Source organism: Scyliorhinus canicula, chromosome 8 (genome assembly GCF_902713615.1).
Source record: "Scyliorhinus canicula chromosome 8, sScyCan1.1, whole genome shotgun sequence".
Lineage (NCBI taxonomy): Eukaryota > Metazoa > Chordata > Chondrichthyes > Carcharhiniformes > Scyliorhinidae > Scyliorhinus > Scyliorhinus canicula.
The window spans coordinates 193,801,722-193,814,003 of NC_052153.1; the positions used below are offsets into that span (position 1 = coordinate 193,801,722).

Here is a 12,282-nt window from a genome sequence, read left to right on the forward strand (position 1 = left end):
AACTGAAGAATGTAGATTGGGGGAAGATGTTTGAGGGCAAAGCAACAACTGGCATGTGGGAGGCTTTCAAGCGTAAGTTGATAGGAATTCAGGACCGGCACGTTCCTGTAAGCATGAATGATAAATTTCGGGAATCTTGGATGCAAAGAGATATTTTGTGAGACTAGTCAAAAAGAAAAAGGAGGCATTTGTCAAGGCTAGGAACACATGCAACAAGTGTGGAAAGTCGGAAAAGGATAGTAGAAAGAAACTTAAGCAAGGAGTCAGGAGGGCTAAAAAGGGTTACGTAAAGTCATTGGCCAGCAGGATTAAGGAAAATCCCAAGGCATTTTATACATATATAAAGAGCAAGAGGGTAGCCAGGGAGAGGGTTGGCCCACTCAAGGACAGGGGAGGGAATCTGTGCGTGGAACCAGAGGAAATTGACGAGGTATTAAATGAGTACTTTGCATCAGTATTCACCAAAGAAAAGGATTTAATGGATGATGAGTCTGGGGAAGGGTGTGCAGCTAGTTTGAATCATGTTGAGATCAAAATGGAGGAGATACTTGGGGTCTCGAAAAACATTGAAGTAGTCAAATCCCCAGGGCCTGATGGGATATGCTCCAAAATACTGAGAGAGAAAGGGAGGAAATTGCTGGGACCTTGAGAGAAATGTTTGTATCTTCACTGGCTACAGGGGAAGTCCTAGAGGATTGGAGAATAGCCAATGTTGTTCCTTTGTTTAAGAAGGGTAGCAAGGATAGTCCAGGCAATTCCAGGCTGGGTAGTCTTACGTCAGTGGTAGGGAAATTATTGGAGAGGATAGGATTCTTTGAGACAGGATTTACTCCAATTTGGAAATGAGTGAACGTATTAGTGAGAGACAACATGGTTTTGTGAAGGGGAGGTCATGCCTCACTAACATGATCAAGTTTTTCGAGGAAGTGACAAAGATGATTGATGAGGGTTGGGTAGTGGACGTTGTCTACATGGACTTCAGTAAGGCCTTCTGACAAGGTCCCTCATGACAGGTGAAGTTGCACGGGATCAGAGGTGAGCTGGCAAGATAGATACAGAACCGGCTCGGTCATAGAAGTCAGAGGATAGCAGTGGAAGGGTACGTTTCTGAATGGAGGGCTGTGACTAGTGGCGGAATCAGTGTGGGACCGTTGCTGTTTGTAATATATATATATATATATATATGAATCATTTGGAGGAAAATGTAACTGGTTTGATTAGTAAGTTTGCGGATGAAACTAAGGTTGGAATTGCAGATAGCGATAAGGACCATCAGAGGATACAGCAGGATATAGATTGGTTGGAGACTTGGGCGGAGAGATGGCAGATGGAGTTTAATCCGGACAAATGTGAGGTCATGCATTTTGGAAGGTTCTAATACAGATGGAAAATTTACAGTAAATGGCAGGACCTTTAAGAGTATTAATAAGAACATAAGAACTAGGAGCAGGAGTAGGCCATCTGGCCCCTCGAGCCTGCTCCGCCATTCAATTAGATCATGACTGATCTTTTGTGGACTCAGCTCCACTTTCCGGCCCGAACACCATAACCCTTAATCCCTTTATTCTTCAAAAAACTATCTATCTTTACCTTAAAAACATGTAATGAAGGAGCCTCAACTGCTTCACTGGGCAAGGAATTCCATAGATTCACAACCCTTTTGGTTAAGAAGTTCCTCCTAAACTCAGTCCTAAATCTACTTCCCCTTATTTTGAGGCTATGTCCCCTAGTTCTGCTGTCACCCGCCAGTGGAAACAACCTGCCCGCATCTATCCTATCTATTCCCTTCATAATTTTAAATGTTTCTATAAGATCCCCCCTCATCCTTCTAAATTCCAACAAGTACAGTCCCAGTCTACTCAACCTCTCCTCATAATCCAACCCCTTCAGCTCTGGGATTAACCTAGTGAATCTCCTCTGCACACCCTCCAGCGCCAGTACGTCCTTTCTCAAGTAAGGAGACCAAAACTGAACACAATACTCCAGGTGTGGCCGCACTAACACCTTATACAATTGCAACATAACCTCCCTAGTCTTAAACTCCATCCCTCTAGCAATGAAGGACAAAATTCCATTTGCCTTCTTAATCACCTGTTGCACCTGTAAACCAACTTTCTGTGACTCATGCACTAGCACACCCAAGTCTCTCTGAACAGCGGCATGTTTTAATATTTTATCGTTTAAATAATAATCCCGTTTGCTGTTATTCCTACCAAAATGGATAACCTCACATTTGTCAACATTGTATTCCATCTGCCAGACCCTAGCCCATTTACTTAACCTATCCAAATCCCTCTGCAGACTTCCAGTATCCTCTGCACTTTTCGCTTTACCACTCATCTTAGTGTCATCTGCAAACTTGGACACATTGCCCTTGGTCCTCAACTCCAAATCATCTATGTAAATTGTGAACAATTGTGGGCCCAACACGGATCCCTGAGGGACACCACTAGCTACTGATTGCCAACCAGAGAAACACCCATTTATCCCAACTCTTTGCTTTCTATTAATTAACCAATCCTCTATCCATGCTACTACTTTACCCTTAATGCCATGCATCTTTATCTTATGCAGCAACCTTTTGTGTGGCACCTTGTCAAAGGCTTTCTGGAAATCCAGATATACCACATCCATTGGCTCCCCGTTATCTACTGCACTGGTAATGTCCTCAAAAAATTCCACTAAATTAGTTAGGCATGACCTGCCCTTTACGAACCCATGCTGCGTCTGCCCAATGGGACAATTTCTATCCAGATGCCTCGCAATTTCTTCCTTGATGATAGATTCCAGCATCTTCCCTACTACCGAAGTTAAGCTCACTGGCCTATAATTTCCTGATTTCTGCCTACCTCCTTTTTTAAACAGTGGCGTCACATTTGCTAATTTCCAATCCACCGGGACCACCCCAGAGTCCAGTGAATTTCGGTAAATTATCACTAGTGCATCTTCAATTTCCCTAGCCATCTCTTTTAGCACTCTGGGATGCATTCCATCAGGGCCAGGAGACTTGTCTACCTTTAGTCCCATTAGCTTGCCCATCACTCCCTCCTTAGTGATAACAATCCTCTCAAGGTCCTCACCTGTCACAGCCTCATTTCTATCAGTCGCTGGCATGTTATTTGTGTCTTCCACTGTGAAGACCGACCCAAAAAACCTGTTCAGTTCCTCAGCCATTTCCTCATTTCCCATTATTAAAACTCCCTTCTCATCCTCTAAAGGACCAATATTTACCTTAGCCACTCTTTTTTGTCTTATATATTTGTAAAAATTTTTACTGTCTGTTTTTATATTCTGAGCACGTTTACTCTCATTAATAGGCAGAGGGATCTGCATGTACAGGTACACATGCAGATGTGTCAATGCAGGTGGAGAAGGTAATCAAGAACGCATACGGCATTTTTGCCTTCATCGGCCGGGGCATTGAGTTTAAAAATTGGCAAGTCATGTTTCAGCTTTATAGAACCTTAGCTGGGCCGCACTTGGAATATAGTGTTCAATTCTGGAATCCACACTACCAGAAGAATGTGGAGGCTTTGGAGAGGGTGCAGAAGAGATTTACCAGGATGTTGCCTGGTATGGAGAGCATTAGCTATCAGGAGAGGTTTGAGAAACATGGTTTGTACTCACTGGAACAACGGAGGTTGAGGGGCGACCCAATTCAACACCATTATCCTGACGAGACTTATAACCAAACTCTGCAACCTTGGACATGACCCTCCTTTTGCAGCTGGATCCTTGATTTCCTCACCAACAGGCCGCAATCTGTCAGGACAGGCAACAGCACCTCCTCCGCAATAGTCCCCAACACCGAGGCCTCGCAAGGATGGGTGCTCAGTCCTCTACTGTACGCCCTATACACACACAACTGTGTGGCAACATTCAACTCGAATTTGATCTATAAATTTGCAGATGATATATATGAATGTGGGGGTCGTATCTCACACAACGAGGAATCAGACTAGAGAAGGGATATAGATCACTTGAAGCTAAAGAAATTTGGCATATCTGCATCGACTTTCACAAACTTCTAGATGCACCCTATCCGGCTGCATCTCTGCTTGGTATGGGCAACTGCTCGGCCCAAGACCCCAAGAAACTGCAGTGTGTGCAACACATCACACAAGCTTGCCATCCTCCCATTGATTCTGTCTACACCTCCCGCTGCCTCAGGAAGGCACAGTGGTCAGCACTATGGCCTCAGCGCCAGGGCTCCAGGTTGAAATCCCGGCTTGGGTCACTGTCTGTGCAGAGTCTGCACGTTCTTCCCGTGCCTGCGTGGGTTTCCTCCGGGTGCACCAGTTTTCTCCCACAAGTCACAAAAGACATGCTAGTAGGTAATTTGGATATTCTGAATTCTCCCTCCGTGTACCCGAACAGGTGACGGAATGTGGCGACTATGGGCTTTTCACAGTAACTTCATTGCAGTGTTAATGTAAGCCTACTTGTGACACTAATTCACCCCCGCCCGGGGGGCTAGGAGCGGGCCTCCGTCGCGCAAAACGGCGCATTTGTGAGGTCATCCGCGCATGCGCTGGTTGCCGGTTCCAACCGCGCATGCGCGGATGACTTCATCGTGCATACGGCGCGAACCGCCCATGCGCGGTGGCCGTCTGTCTCCTCAGCCGCCCGGCAAGACGTGGGAGGCTTGATCTTGCCGGGCGGCGGAGGGGAAAGAATGCGTCCGTTTTGGACGCTGGTCCGACGATCGGTGGGCACCGATCGCGGGCCTGTCCCCTCCCGAGCACAGGCGTGGTGCTCCCGTGCCAATCGGGTGTGGTTGCTGGCGTGTTGAAACGGGTGTGAAGGGCCGGCCGCTCGGCCCATCGGGCTCGGAGAATCGCCGTTCGCTGAGAGAATTGCTGGGGGCGCCAGGGGGACGTGAAAAATGTCGGGAGGTCGGGAGGCCCTCCCACGATACGTGGGGAGCGGATAATTCCGCCCAGAAGCTTTTTCCCAGGGTGGAAGAGTCAATTACTAGGGGCATAGGTTTAAGGTGCAAGGAACAAGGTTTAAAGGAGATGGACGAGGGAGCGTTTTTTATACAGAGGATGGTGGGAGCCTGGAACTCGCTGCTGGGGGAGGTAGTGGAAGCAGATATGATAGTGATTTTTAAGGAGCGTCTTGACAAATGCATAAATAAGTTGGGAATTGAGGGATATGGTCCCTGGAAGGGCTGGGGATTTTATTTCAGACGGGCAGCATGGTCAGTGCAGGCTTGGAGGGCCGAAGGGCCTGTCCCTGTGCTGTAATTTGTTTTGTTCTTTATTAGCACTTCCTTATTGAGAAAGAAAAAGCTTATATCCTGCTTATAGGATATCAGTGGAAATGCCCACCAACCTAACTACCCAATGTGGGACACCAGCACAGCCCGCACTAACCTGTGCAACTGTTCATCTTTGTAGTTCCGAAGGTTTACATTTGGCCACTGCAAAAGGACAGATAAGACAAGAAATTAACCTAAAAAAAAATCAAAGGAACAATGCTCACTGATACCTAAAGTACACAGAGGCAAAATTCAAAAGAATCTTTAGCTCTTAAATCATGACTATCACTGTGATGTCAGTTCCCCTGAACAGCAATAACAGCTCTGAATTTGGATAGTGTCTAAATTTAATTTTTATTCTTCATTTGCCTCCTTGGGGTATTTGTTGTTGAGCAGTCTGGAATACAATCTCGAATTAGCTGGTTGCTAAGTGACACAATCTGAACAGCCTGCCCAATTTTCTAACTTGGGACACAGCACAGGTTAACTATAGTGTAAAACTTCTCCTAAACTGTCCCATCAAACACTCCCAGGACAGGTACAGCACGGGGTTAGATACAGAGTAAAGCTCCCTCTACACTGTCCCCATCAAACACTCCCAGGACAGGTACAGCATGGGGTTAGATACAGAGTAAAGCTCCCTCTACACTGTCCCCATCAAACACTCCCAGGACAGGTACAGCACAGGGTTAGATACAGAGTAAAGCTCCCTCCACATTGTCCCCATCAAACACTCCCAAGACAGGTACAGCACGGAGTTAGATACAGAGTAAAGCTCCCTCTACACTGTCCCCATCAAACACTCCCAGGACAGGTATAGCACGGGGTTAGATACAGAGTAAAGCTCCCTCTACACTGTCCCCATCAAACACTCCCAGGACAGGTACAGCACAGGGTTAGATACAGAGTAAAGCTCCCTCCACACTGTCCCCATCAAACACTCCCAAGACAGGTACAGCGCGGGGTTAGATACAGAGTAAAGCTCCCTCTACACTGTCCCGATCAAACGCTCCCAGGACAGGTACAGCATCGGATTAGATACAGAGTAAAGCTCCCTCTACACTGTTCCCATCAAACACTCCCGGTAGCATTGTGGATAGCACAATGGCTTCACAGCTCCAGGGTCCCAGGTTCGATTCCGGCTTGGGTCACTGTCTGTGCGGAGTCTGCACATCCTCCCCGTGTGTGCGTGGGTTTCTTCCGGGTGCTCCGGTTTCCTCCCACAGTCCAAAGATGTGCAGGTTAGGTGGATTGGCCATGATAAATTGCCCTTAGTGTCCAAAATTGCCCTTAGTGTTGGGTGGGGTTAGGAGGAGATGTTGACCTTGGGTAGGGTGCTCTTTCCAAGAGCCGGTGCAGACTCGATGGGCCGAATGGCCTCCTTATGCACTGTAAATTCTATGACAGGTACAGCGCGGGGTTAGATACAGAGTAAAGATCCCTCTACATTGTCCCCATCAAACACTCCCAGGACAAGTACAGCACAGGGTTAGATACAGAGCAAAGCTCCCTCTACACTGTCCCCATCAAACACTCCCAGGACAGGTACAGCACGGGGTTAGATACAGAGCAAAGCTCCCTCTACATTGTCTCATCAAATACTGAAGTCAGTAAAGTCCCGATCTCCTGTTGACAATCTCACAGTAATTAGCACCACACCTAAATAGTAATATAAAAGGTTTCAGCGAGTTCTTCATGCTTGTACCTTAAGAATGGTCGAGATTAAGTTCCAATTCCACTGAAGGTTATCCTTGTTATTGAGTACATCGCTGTCTCGCAGGTTTTGCATCATTGTCTCCTCTGTATCCTAGAAAACAATGCAACAATGTAGAGAATGAATGTACGCCGGGGAGCACAAACTGATCATCACCTTAAAAAGGGATAAAATAAAAACAGAACATATTGGCAGTGTTGACACCTCCTTCTATCTATGGTAATGACCAACAGTAAGCTGGCAAGACTATCAGCGAAAGTGTTGCATTTTTCCTGCTTCTTGCAGAGAATACATCTCTGGACAAACTTTCAATATTGCCGGGTAGATGTCACTTTAGTATCTGATTGTTCTGCAGCACAAGCCTTCAGCACTATAACCAAGATGTTGTCAGAGCACATAGCCCTTTGTATCTTAGCCACATCTTGATTTTAAAAAATCTTTCAGGTGATGTTAGTGTTACTGGCTCGGCCAGCATTTATTGCCCTTGAGAAGATGATGGTAAGCTGCTTTCTTTAACTGCTGCAGTCCACATAGCAGAGGTACACTCATAGTGCTGTTGGTAAGGAAGTTCCAAGATTTTCACCCAGCAACAGTATTGTTTCAGGTCAGGATGGAGTACGACTATGAGATGGTGGGGCTCCCATATGTCTGCTGCTCTTGTCTAGGTGGCAGAGGTCACAGGTCTGGAAGGAGCTATTGAAGGAAGCTTGGTGAGTTGCTGCAGTGTATCTTGCAGATTGTACAAACCGCTTCCACATGAGCATTGTTGGAGCTCCACTCATCGATCAAGTGGAGAGCATTTCATCACTGACCTGTGTCTTGCAGATGGTGAATGAATAGTCAGGAGGAAAGTTACTTGCTGCAGAATTCCAAGCCTCTGACTTGCACTTGGAACCACTGTATTTATATGGCTGCCTGGTTAACTTTCTGGTCAATGGTAATCTCCAGTATGTTGACAGTGGGGTATTCAGTAACGGTAATGTCATTGAAGGTCAAGATGAGACGGTTAGATTCTCTCTTGCCTGATGCCCGTGACGCAAATGTCACGTTCCAGTTATCAGCCCAAACTGAATACTGTCCAGGTCTTGGTGCATATAGCTATGGGCTACTTCTGTATCTGAGGAGTCATGAATTATACTGAACACTGTGCAACCAGCGAACATCAAGATGGAGGGAAGGTCATTGTTGAAGATGGTTCAGCCGAGAAACTACCCTGAGGAATTCCTGAAGTGATGTCCTGGATGATTAACCTATCGGCCCAAAAGCAGCAGGAGTGCGGGAGAGAGAGAGAGAGCGAGCGAGAGCGAAAATGAGAGAGAGAGAATCTATAAGTGATAAAACGGGAGTACAGTAACAAGCATTTTCAAAGTCGGGGTCGCGACCTGCGAGTGGGTGGCGGGCGTGTGTCGGAGCCTCGCGGAGCCTTCCGTTGCGGCGCTCCCGATTGCGCAAATTCACGCAAAACAGCTGCAGCAGCCGGCTTTTAACAATGCCGGCTTCAAAAAATCCGCGACCATATAGAGAAAATGCGGACGCACTGCGCATGCATGCTCGCATCATTTTTTATACGGTCACGGCCTTTTTGAAGGCCGCTCGCAGCCGGCATTATATAAAGCTGCTGCGAGCGAATCTGTGCAATCGATCGGGAGCGCCACAACGGACGGAGAGGCTTAAAGGAAGTAAGAGAGAAAGAGTTAAAGTGGCAGAGGGGTTTAAGGAAGATTTTCCAGAGTTTAGGGCAATAGCAGCCGACAGTACAGCCGCCAATTGTGGAGCAAAGAAAATAATGCACAAGAGGCCAGAATTGGGAATACAGTAAAAGGTTAAAAGCCGGCTGCTGCAGCTGTTGCCCGCAAATTTGTGCAAATGGAGACGCAGAAGATTTTTAAAAAAAAATTCTATGTAATCTTCCTGCCTGATGGAGGCAGAGAGCAGGTCAGGCCCCCGAACGTCAACATCACATGCGTGATTGCGATTCCTCCATTTTGTCAGCAGCAAACAAGTTAAGAGAAAATGGTGGATCGCAAAGGTCGGCCGGTTGGTTAAAATGGGTCGCCGGAAAAAAAGTTCAAAAACACTGCCGTAAGTTGCTTGGTTGGTAAACATAGGCCTTTCTGGACTCTGCACAGAGCCGGCGATTGGTGAGTGACAGACGAGTTATTATATACCATAGAGTGGTACACTTTTTTAAAAAGTTTCAGGTGCGCCAATGCAACTTGGCCATGTGGAACGTGCATCCTGTAGGGTGTGGGAAGTTGTGCAGGCACAAAGTGCCCTCAATGACTAGAACTGCAGGAAGTGTCGCCAGCTGCAAAACTTGAGCTCCAAGTTGTGGAACTCGAGAAGTGGCTGGAGTCACTGTGGTGCATCCAAAGGCTGAGGATTTTGTGGATAACAAATTTGGAGAGGTAGTCACATCGCAGTTAAGAAATGCAGGCAAAGAGGGAATCGGTGACTGCCAGAGTAGCCAAGAGAAATAGGCAGGTAGCGCATGAATCTCCTCAGGCTCATTCTCTAACCACTTTTTGATTTTTGGATACTGGTGGGTGAAATGGTTCCTCAGAGGATTGTGGCAAGAGCCAGGTTCATGGCACTATAGGTGGCTCGGCTGTACAAGAGGTGAAGAGGGAGAGTGGATGGTGGTAGGAGATTCCATGGTTAGGGGAGCAGAAGGATGGCATGCCTCCTGGTGCCAGAGTCAAGGATGTCATAGCGACTACAGCACATTATTTTGGGGGAGGACGAACAGCTAGCTTTGCCAGTGTTTTTGGGGAGGGTTTAAACTAGATTGACAAGGGAATGGAAAACTGAGGGGGAATTCAGAGTGGAGGACAAAAACTGGCAGTAGGAACTACAGAAGTATTAATTGATAAAGAGGATACATCAGAGAATAGTATCAAGATAAATATAACACTTGGATAGAGTAATAGAAATAGAGTAGGCAAATAGAGTGGGTGGTACGGTCGCACTGTTGCTTCACAGCATCAGGGTCCCAGACAGGATTCCCGGCGTGGGTCACTGTCTGTTTGGAGTTTGCACTTGGACATTCTGAATTCTCCCTCCGTGTACCTGAACAGGCGCGGAATGTGGCGACTAGGGGCCTTTCACAGTAACTTCATTGCAGTGTTAATGTGAGCCTACTTGTGACAATAACGATTATTATTATTAGTTAGCAGGAAAGTAAAAAAGCTTAAATCAGGTTTATTGTACAAGTATGTGAAACTGTGGTTAGTGAGATTGGTGAACTACAGGCACAGGCTGACAAATGGAATTATGATATAATTGCTATAACAGAGACCTGGCTCAAAGGGCAGGACTGGGGGGGTTAATATTAATATTCTGGGTACAAGGTGTTTAGGAGACGGGGGGGTAGTGGCAGCATTGATTAAAAATGTTATCACATAAACTCTCTTGTTAGAAGTAAAGATTGAAAAAGATACAATAACATTGATTGGTGTAGTATACAGACCACCATATAGTGGAAGCAATGTATTGAAACACATTTGCAAAGAAATTAAAGAGAGGTGCAAGAAGTAGAGAGTAATTATGGAGATGGTCCAGTGGTTAGCACTGCTGCCTCACAGCGCCAGGGACCCAGGTTCAATTGCGACCTTGGGTTACTGTCTGTGTGGAGTTTGCTCGTTCTGCCCATGTTTGCGCGGGTTTCCTCCAGTTCCCTCCCACAGTCCAAGATGTGGTTAGGTGGATTGGCCATGCTAAATTGCCCCTTAGTGTCCAACGGTTAGGTGGACCTATGGGGATAGGGCAGAGGATTGGGCCTAGGTAGGGTGGCCTTTCAGATGATTGGTGCAGACTCCATGGGCTGAATGGCCTCGTTCTGTACTATACCGATTCCAGGAATTTTAATAGGAGACTTCAATTATCCAAACATTGATTGGATAGAAATTGTTCAAGGGGACAAGAGTTCCTGGAATGTGTTCAAGATAATTCTCTGCAGCAGTACGTTTCCAGTTCAACGAGAGCTGGCACTGTTGGACCTGGTTCTGTGCAATGAGTTAGACCAAGTGGATCAAATATCAGTGGGAAGCATTGAGAGGACAGTGACAATGAAAAGGAAGAATTGCGCGGATTACAGATGTTAGGTAGAAAGTAATGGAGACTCATGTTGAATATAGAAGGACCAGAGGAAATTTTTTTTTAAATAAGAGAAAGCATGAAAAGAGGCTGTCAGCTTACATAAAAGGGAATTCCAAGGTCTCATTGGAATTTAGAAGAGCGAGAAGGAATTTCATAGAGACATAAAATTCTAACAGGATTAGACAGAAAAGATTCAGATTGAATGCTCCCGATGGTGGGGTGTCCAGAACTAGGGGTCAGAGTCATTCAGCACATAAAAGGCTCTTAGACCCATCGCATCTGCCCCAGTCAAAAACAACCATCTAACTATTCTAATCCCATTTTCCAGCACTTGGCCCGTAGCTGTGTCTGCCCTGTGATCACAAGTGCACATCTAAATACTTCTTAAATGTTATGAGGGTCTCTACCTCCACCTCCCTTCCAGGCAGCGAGTTCCAAACTCCAACCACCCTCTGGGTGAAAGCTTTTTCCTCACATCCCCTCTAAACCTCCTGCCCCTTTCCTTGAATCTATACCCCCTGGTCATTGATGCCTCCACCAAGGGGTAAATTTCTTCCTGTCTACTCTATCTACGTCCCTCATAATTTTATAAATGTCAATCATACCTCCCCCAATCTCCTCTACTCCAAGGAAAAGAACCCGTCTATCTTCATAACTAACACTCTCCAGCCCAGGCAACATCCTGGTAAATCTCCTCTGCAGCCTTTCCAGTGCAATCACATCCCTCCTATAATGTGGATTCCAGAACTGCACACAATACTCTAGCTGTGGCCTAACCAACGTTTTATACAGTTCCAGCATAATCTCTCTGCTCTTAAACTCTATGTCTCGGCCAATAAAGACAAATATACCATCTGCCTTCTTAACCACTGTATCCACCTGCTCTGCTACCTGCACACCAAGGTCCCTGATTCTCAGTGCTTCCCAGGGTCCTGCCGTTTATCATGTATTTTCTTGTTTTGTTTGTCCTGCCCAAGTGCATCACCTCACTTATCCGGATTTAATTCCATTTGCCACTGGCCAGCCCATCTGACCAGCCGCCTATATGCTCCTGTAATCGAAGGCCATCCTCCTCACTGTTTACCACCCCGTCAATTTTTGTATCATCTGCAAACTTCCTGCATTCATGTCTAAATAATTTTTATAAACCACAAACGGCAAGAACCCTGCCATAATATCCACTCATGTATATAACGAGATGCAAACA

General features: G+C 46.2%; 1 protein-coding gene across 1 annotated transcript in view; it reads right to left on the bottom strand.

The window, feature by feature from the left end:
• rictora (RPTOR independent companion of MTOR, complex 2 a) overlaps positions 1-12,282 on the bottom strand; it is a 266,098-nt gene that overhangs the window by 82,937 nt on the left and 170,879 nt on the right. Inside the window, exons 18-19 of the mRNA XM_038805955.1 lie at positions 6,969-7,070; positions 5,379-5,425 (exon numbers count right to left, since the gene is read on the bottom strand). Coding sequence (XP_038661883.1) covers positions 5,379-5,425; positions 6,969-7,070 — 149 coding nt within the window. The remainder of the gene's footprint in view (positions 1-5,378; positions 5,426-6,968; positions 7,071-12,282) is intronic.